The following is an 8,531-nucleotide window of genomic DNA, read 5'->3' as shown; positions in this document are numbered from 1 at the left end:
CCTACATCAAATTGTGTTCTTGTGAAGGACAGACTGTGAGGCTCGTCGCAGTGCAGAACTCTGCCCCTTGGAGAGGCGCCGCTGACCGGGCACTGAGAGAAATGATCGAACTGCAGAGGGTGGCATGCTCCTTCTGCAATTAAAACTCGACCATCACTCTTCACCGATGCACCCTGCAGAAGGTCAGTCATAGAAAATGTAGATTTTTGCTTCTAAGGTGTGTTCACTTTTTAACTTAATGTGCATTTCCCTTAGGTGTCTTCTCTTTCAGAAATAGATGGTTATTTTATGTTTTCAAATGGCTTTAAATGAAAACTGGTATTTATTTTAAATTAACTTATAATGAAAAGTCCCAGCACTTTTTAACCCTGATTTAGAGCTCAAATGCAGTGGTACCAGGTACAGTGCCAGGTGGCACAACAAAGAGGACATCATCTAAAATATTTCCCTATATTTTACCCCTGAGGCTCAGATAACATTATTATTTGAAAAGGGTGGGTACTGATATTTGATCAGAAAAAAAGAAACGGACTTTTGGATCCTATTTGACTTCTGTTGTATTTCCCCCCTAAGAGGATAACGTGATTTAAACATACAGACACACATACATACATATCTGACCTGGAGCATCTTGGTACAATTAATTAAAGACATATGGGACTGTTTAGGAATAATAATAGACTTTATTGAAAAACAGATATGAAAATAAATTGAGGGAAATGTGTGATAATTGCTTGTATTTAGTCTGTGCCGGTAGATAGAGAGAGGATGATAAAGAGATAGCGGTTTTCTCACACACTAAACAACCTTTTAATTCAATATTTCAGTTGCATCCAGAAGTATATTAATCTCCACCCACAGTGGCAGGCTGGTGTAACACTGAAAGGACCCCTACTTCTGTTCTAACCTCGCTAACAAGTATCGCCTGTGCTGTGCGTGTTGCAAAGTTTGCCTGCTTGTTTCTTGAAACCGATGCGAGTTCAAGTCAATGCTGTGGATCAATGGCCGCCAGCCCAGTGCGGGTCGTGTCGCTGCTCGCCCGGGGCCGGACGGGCGACAGCCAGGTGTCAAGCGGGCCATCACCTGTAGGGCTCAGCCGGTGAGTACGACAGGTCTGCGTGTACGAGCTAAAATGGCCTGGCCATGCCCAGCAGCACCGCAGCACCGCAGGTCTCTGCTTGCAAACCACGCTACTTCTCGGCAGCACTATAAAGGGTTAAATAAATGCATCCTAACATTTGCTTTTTGACATTCCCCGTGCAAAGTGCACTCGGTGGAGGTGGAGGTGGATGTGGAAGCACACCCTGCTTGTGAGTAGTTACTTCTCCAGAAAGAGCACTTTCGTTTCCGGGCTCGCTCACTTCATTACCTGCGACTTCTCTACTACCAGCGAACTCCTGTCCAACTGCCAGTGCCAGTCCTCGCAATTTGCAAACCCACGCACACGCACACGCACACGCACACGCACACGCACAGCCCCCCAGCAGCATGCCCCCCCACCCCGCGCGAGCCCCGGGGACCGGACAGAGCGCGCGCCCGGGCGGGTGAGGTGTAGAGCCGAGAGAAGGTGATGTCGTAAAGCGGAGTGTCGTAAACCAGGTGCAGGGAGGGGAGGTGGAGTGCAGGCAGGCAGGCAGGGAGGAGGGAGGGGGGGTATGGGGGGGCGAGAGAGAGGAGGTGACTCTCCAGCAGCATTTAGACACAACGAAAGGATCATGGCGGATGGCCCCAGGTGTAAGCGCAGAAAACAGGCGAATCCGAGGAGGAATAACGGTGAGTAAAACTCCGCCAGCGCCCCGGCCACCCTCGGGTTAAGTGGGCAGAGAGGTGCCCTCCTGATCCCCGACGCCGCGCCGGCCGCAGGACGCCCCGCACCCCGTTTTTTAGTGAGTCAAAGTGCAGGAAAGTAGAAAGTAAGCGCTGTGTGAGATCCCTATGTGCTGCACCGTTATACCTGGCTCGCTTCTCTCCCTCCGCCTAGCGGTTCACTGCTCCCTGAACCGTTATACGCACCTAATCCCGTTATACTGGGCTGCCTTTTGTTTCCCCCTCCGCGCTTGCTGTTGACTTTAATTTCTTCCTCAGGGATGGACGCCGTGTGGATTTGTGTAACTTTGGACGGGACTGTTGAGTGTTTTTCTCTCTCGCAGCTTCGTGCTGAACTGAAACTTATTACCTGCTTTTCAGCGCAGTGCAAAACAACTCTCCGGCACTGCGTCGGCTGCAAAGTACAATAGCGCTTCTTATATTGGACATTTGTACAGCCCGGATCCACATCTGCAGCTTTATAGTATTTTTATTCCACTTGTGCGAACTTCTTACCTGCATTGGGTTTTTTTTTTCCCCTCGGTGGCACGAATGCGTTGAACAGTCGCTGCATTGACTTTAAAATCGACATATTAAAAATGATTCTGCTTATTACAGCTGCATTTTAAGTTTATTCTTCGGTCTCTGGTTCCGGACCTGACCAGGTTGCTTATAAGTGCCCAGATAGAGATAGGTGACATCTTTCAGCACGGGCTCCGTCTTTTGTTGCAGTGTAAGAAAATAAGATCTTCATTTAGCACGCAAATGTTGCAGCAGGACAGAGACACATGCATGACTTTAAAAAGTGAAAAGCAAATACTGCGGTAGTCCCCCCCCTCCCACCCCAACCCAGTTTGGCTGAAGGATACCTGTTAGTATTATACGTGCTGGGTGGTAACGTTGTGGAGAAAAGAAAGGGGCCCCTTCTGTCTGATCCTCTGCTGCAGTCTATATAAGGGCTACGTTTCTGGAGTAGTGGTGCTGCTGCGAGCGGGTCCACTCCACTCAGAGCTGTGCATTTCCAGGGTGGCGTTATTGCACAGCCCTGGACCCATATTGTGTCATTTCTTGTTCTTGTAATACACATGCACAGTTAGCTGTTGGAGGTTGTGGGTAGGATTGTGCGTGTGGAATCCAGCCCGGACGGAAAGAACGTGGTCCAGAAACATTCTGTCATTTGCATAAGATACAAAAGACAGAAAGTTTACTCACTTGTATTTAAGCATAGACTCATTTTATGTCAACAAACCTGCAAGTTGTGAAGTAATATATTATAAAGTTGTACATCTGGTTTTAGTTGAATGTATTTAAATCCGGCGCTAATTGTGTTCCCTATTTAATTAATATATAATATTTTTGGGCGGATTGTTTTTATGTTCAATTACACAATTGTTGGCAAAGAGATACCATTGGCTAATTTAATCGGATCGTACTTAATTTGCTTGCTTTTCAGGATTAACATTCGCTTTAGTTTTATTAAAAGTATTATTTTTTATTATTATTATTATTATTATCATTATTTCGGATTAGTATTATTATTATTTGTAAGCTTTGGGGCGTTTAATGAATGTTGAGTAGCAAAAGAAAAGAGGCTTTTCCTGCTGGCTCTGACGACATGTGTGTGACATATTAGTGCTGAGCCACCCAGTGTCTGAACAGGAGCTGTAAACATGTTTACCTGAACAGGAAAAAACCGGGGCTTTGCTCTTTCAAATATCCTCTGTCAAAAAAGCAAATCTGCAAATCTAATTTCGGGAGAATTAAATCCACAGACTGTGAAAAGGAATCGTTTCATGAAAACTGATCTCTCTTTGAAAGCAGAAGGGAAAGAGATTCCTAAACGCTGCAGCAAATGGCAACTTGTGCAGGTAGAAAAAAAGATGGTGTTTAGTTTTCTCCTGCATGCTGTCAGCTCCCTTCTGTCTACTGGCTTCATCTCATGGGAGGGATTTATTTACCACGCTTGCTGTCGTTTTTTTTTTCCCTTTGTGTTTTAAATCAGCAGAAGTGATTTGTGTCCATTGCTTTTCTTTGACAAACGGATTTGTGCAATGCATTTTATTGTACGTACTGCCTGATGTCTGCTGTAGAAAAAAAGGCTGGTCGAAAAATAAAAGTGGTGCATAAGGTGGTTGCAAATGACATGTACTTTCCATTTGTACGGGTCGGTACGGTTCTGCATCACGCCCTTCAATGTTTTTCCCTTCATTTTTCCATCTGTAACGTGTATCATTTCCTGAATGAACAGGGGGAATGGCGTTTTGATTTAAACCGGTACTGCAGTGCATGCGGTGCTGCCTTATAATATAGGGAGACGGGCCAGGTAAGCAAGGTGATACAACACCTACAAAGGTGGTTGCAAGTTATTATTATTTTTCTCTCTTTACAGTATTTTAGAAGGGATTTGTTATTTCAATAGATTCATATGATGTGGTCATTTTTGATTCTGATATCATTCTAATTATAATGATGTAACTGGTAGATTTAGCCCATATTTGTAGTGTGGTGTTGCATAGCTATCAGTATCAGACGTTAACATACATCATTGTATGATAAATGCTTGCAATGTATGTATTTTTATTTTTATTTTTTTCCATAATCATTGTGAAATCCTAGTTCTCCCTTCCCCCCCATGTCATTTCTGAAGGTGTAGAAAAACAACACTTGACACATTATAACGCTGAGGTTCTCAATAATTAATTGTATTCTTATGTGAATTTGAAAATGAATCATATGGAATGAAAAGACAGTTTGAACATTATGCAAGGTTGAGTTCATTTTCGAAAGTGAAAACCTTTGGTTACATATATGAAATGAAAGTATAATGTTTGTATTGTGTGTGTTTGTGTGTATGTGTGTGTGTGAGTGGAAGACTGAAAGAAGGACGAGGGTTGTTTTTATATACATTTGAAGCTTGACAGCTCTAATTCAGTTTATAAGTACTGTGATTTAACCTGAATGTGTGTACCACCTCCATATCTGTGCTTACCTTTACACCATTCAGTCATCGTATTTACTGTTATGTAGTTACCTCTTCTTGTCAGTCCAGTGGTAAAATCAAATTATCTGTCCATAATTGAAGGGTGTGCAGTTGGGCAGTCTGTGCAGAGGGGTGGTAGCTGGATTTGAATGTTGATTAAATTCACACACCTCTTATCTGTGGAGTCACCAGTGCAGTCAATTTGAAGGTCCTGGAGTGCCTCAGTCCCAGTGGACGCACCACATCCTCAGGATTCTTCAGAGTTAGGCGTGATTATAGGCAGTGTGGTTATATCTGGTAACTCACTGGATAGGAATGGAGTATGTTAATTAAGCAAACTGTTGGTAAACAGTGGACAACATACCTAGGAGATGACTCTTGTTTAAAGTAGTTATTTGTCATCTTGAATCATTGACTGGAAAATTAGTTTTGCCCTTGGGCACAAGGTGGCACGGACCCCAGCCCTGGATTCCCCTCACACCTACAGGTGGTCCAGCAAGGTAGAGCTTGATGGGCCAACATGTGCTGTGGCTGCCTTTGATTTGCTCAGTCTCTATGTAGAATGAAAGTAATTTTGAAATTGTTTTATCACTTTAGTTTTTATCACTGAGAAAAGGGTCTCCGAATGTGCTCCGCCCAAAGGATTATGGGGATTTGCAGTCAAGTAATATGAGTATTGCGCTCTTGACTCTCGTGAATTGTATCTGCTGCAATACCACAGCTACCTCTGATTTGACGAGGAAATACTGACCACCTGCATTATAATAAAGCTGTATTATGAGAGAGAATGTAGGCCGTGTGTTGCTGCTGGATTGGAAGATGCAAGCTTTCAGTTGCTGGTGACTCGATTCTGTTCACCCAACCCCACAGATAAACGTGAGATCAGATCATTGGTGTAAACATCAGGGTGTTAACAACTGGCAGGATGGCAGGTGTTGGCAATTTCGGGGATACTGGAGTTCTGTGTCATAGCTACTTTATCTGTTCCCTTTAGGTATTGCACTCTCTGTAGAATGGTAATTTAAGACTGCAATTTGGGAATAGAGGAATGCAGTCCATGTTAACATTCCTTGCAAAATAAACAGACTAGCCCTGGACCAGCTTTGTAGCTGGTTGAAACAGAGCTATTAACCTTCTTTGAAAAGGAACTTTTAAAGATATTTTCAGGGTACGATTTCCCTTTGAAAATAACCGAGGAAGATGTTGTGGGAAAAATCATATTTCTTGCTGGTGACAATGGAATCTAGTAGCAAAAAGTTGGATGGAACTTTATTTGGTGGGAAAAGTTTAATTTGTCTGATTGTTCCTATTGATTTGTTGTACCACAGATTCTGAATTTAATCAGATGCTGTAAACATCTGTGAGAAACAGTGTTAAGAGGCCTAGAGCTTTTCCTCAAGGCTTGAATAGTTCACACCCTGTATTCCGGGGAGGGGAGGCTGAATGCAGTCTACCATTTTCAGTTTGAAAAAGCCATCTGCTAACATTTAAAAGGTCTACCCCTGTTGTGTGGAGTTTAGTAAAAGAGGAAATTTTCATTTATCTGGCTACTTTTGAGCAACTTCCTTTCTTTCACAGGAAAGTGCCAAGTCAGAAAATAAGGAACACTCCTCCTGCCCCCCCCCTCTTTTTCTCTTTTATTATTCGGTGGGACACAGTAGCCAAGGTACCGTTAGGTGACCTTTGACCTAGGCACCCATGCATGCTTTAGGTATGATTTCACTTTCTCCCCATTTCTTTGTGAATTTGAGAGCATGTCAAATTGTGTATGTGTTTAGGTCCTTTTAATGAAAGGACCCAAAGCAATAACAAAGCACCGGGGTTGTCTCGGGCATAATCCCCACGTTTATCTTGTTCATTATATTGTTTGGTGGGGGAGGGGGTTGCTATGCTTCCTGAGGTGCTGGTGTGGGCAGTAAGTAGGAAGGTGATCAGTCTTTTCTTCTGGACTTTGCATAACAACACTGGTCTCCCTCGAGATTTGCATGAATAAATGTACGGCTGGCTGGTTAGCTCCCTGTCTTTTGTGCATGATAACTATTTGCTTTCTCCTAAGCACCATATAGCAGAACAAGACTATTAATTGTTTAATTATTAGAAATCGGCAAAAGAGCAGCATCTCATGAGTGTTACACCACCGAGGGAAACACAAGTACGCATTATTCACTTCAGGGGCACAACATTGTTGCTTGAATGTTGTAAAATGTGGTATGTATTTGCAGCTGTTCTGTTGAGGGAATAAATAGCAGAGCTGTTACTGTGGTAAATTAGGCAGCATATTTTTAAGGGGCAAGAAGTGGTGCAGCATATATATATTTTGTTTATCCTTTTGTACATGCTTGACACAATTTAGTTTACTCTGTGCATTAAAGCAAAGGGAATACAAGTTTGTAAGTCAATAAAACCATATTGAATTATAAGACATGCTTCATAATTACAATACTGAGCGTTTAAACTGTGGGAGGCCAGAATTCTGACTACCAAATGTGCTTATCTGTATTTATAAGAACCCCTTTTTATATAATGTTTTATTTGCTGCCTCGTTGGAATTGGTAGTCCATTTTTTAAAGATAATGATCAATATTAAAGGAAGTGTAGAACTGATGTCAATATATATTAAAAAACAGGCTAATTGCTCAGTTCATTTCTTTAGTATGGTGAACAAGTTGAACAATCAGAAAATTTACCTTAACTTCGAAACTATTGTTTTTTCAAACTGAATGGAATAGGCCTAGGCAAAAGTTTGAATTCAAAGAAAGATTGCCCAACCCTTTTTATTTTTTTTAAACGAACCCAATACTTTCATAAACAATACCAATAATGCATTTATTTATCTGTTTGTTTTCAGAAGTGCATTATACTCATTCACACAGCATGGTTCATTCAGTTTCTTTGACAAACGTTTTTTCAAGGCATTTCACTCTCCTAAAAATAAATAAATAAACCAAACCTTAAACGTATGTCTTTCACGCTCACATTATACTCAGTTGGGTTGCTTCAGTGTGAATAAAATCCATTCCCTCTTTGCCATATTCTCTGCTTTGCCAAGCCAACAAGTGGGTTAAAATGTATAAATTATACCATCACTGGTTGCTGCGCCTCATCTCTGTTTAACCCATACTGGTACACATGAGGTGTTTGACATATATTTATGAGTCATATTCTTAAGCCATTAATATGCCAGTGACATTCAAATGTATTACTAGTTAACTATCCCAAGGGAGCATGGATTTAACCTCAAGATTACTTTTCTTACAGATTTCTCACCCGTTTTGTAAATGAACTAAATTAACAAATTACCTTGATTGCCATTTATGCAGTGTTTTTATTGCCAAGGCAGACAAATGTAATATTAAAAACATGCTTCCAGAAAAGACAAGGAGTTTTCCGAGGAGTTAACAGCAAGAATGGCAATCCATAACGATCTTAATTATTTTTTTTGCTAAATCTAAGTCAGTTTCATTTACCTCCTGGACTGCAGTTCGATGTGCTTTATTGAGTTTTGTCAGAATGAATGCTTAAATGAGCTATTGTGTGTTAAGGCTTAGAGAGAGAAAGCCCAAGGAGAAAAGACCTAGTTACCTTTGCAGTTTGCCCGCTCTACCTCATACACTTTCTGTTTCAGAAGAAAGGGCCCATTCACTGGCCTCTGTATAGGCAGGGAGTAGTCTTTTCACACTACGCTTGTGGGAAACTTCTCTCCATACTGTGCATTTTATTTGCATATGTCTATTCTTTTTTTTTT

At 41.7% G+C, this 8,531-nt stretch overlaps 1 protein-coding gene across 3 annotated transcripts in view; it reads left to right on the top strand.

The window, feature by feature from the left end:
- The first annotated feature begins 1,671 nt into the window (after positions 1–1,671).
- Positions 1,672–8,531, top strand: part of zeb1b (zinc finger E-box binding homeobox 1b) — an 89,609-nt gene continuing 82,749 nt past the window's right edge. For 2 of the 3 annotated variants that reach the window (XM_066717786.1, XM_066717785.1), the window contains exon 1: positions 1,672–1,773. In XM_066717786.1, the coding sequence (XP_066573883.1) occupies positions 1,716–1,773 (58 nt within the window). In that variant the 5' untranslated portion in view covers positions 1,672–1,715. Of the gene's footprint in view, positions 1,774–3,379; positions 3,675–8,531 lie in introns of those variants that run through there. The other variant, XM_066717787.1, reaches the window with a different exon arrangement.

Source organism: Amia ocellicauda, chromosome 2 (genome assembly GCF_036373705.1).
Source record: "Amia ocellicauda isolate fAmiCal2 chromosome 2, fAmiCal2.hap1, whole genome shotgun sequence".
Taxonomy (NCBI): Eukaryota; Metazoa; Chordata; class Actinopteri; order Amiiformes; family Amiidae; genus Amia; species Amia ocellicauda.
Note: the sequence above shows the minus strand (reverse complement) of the source record. Positions and strands in the feature narration are given on the sequence as shown.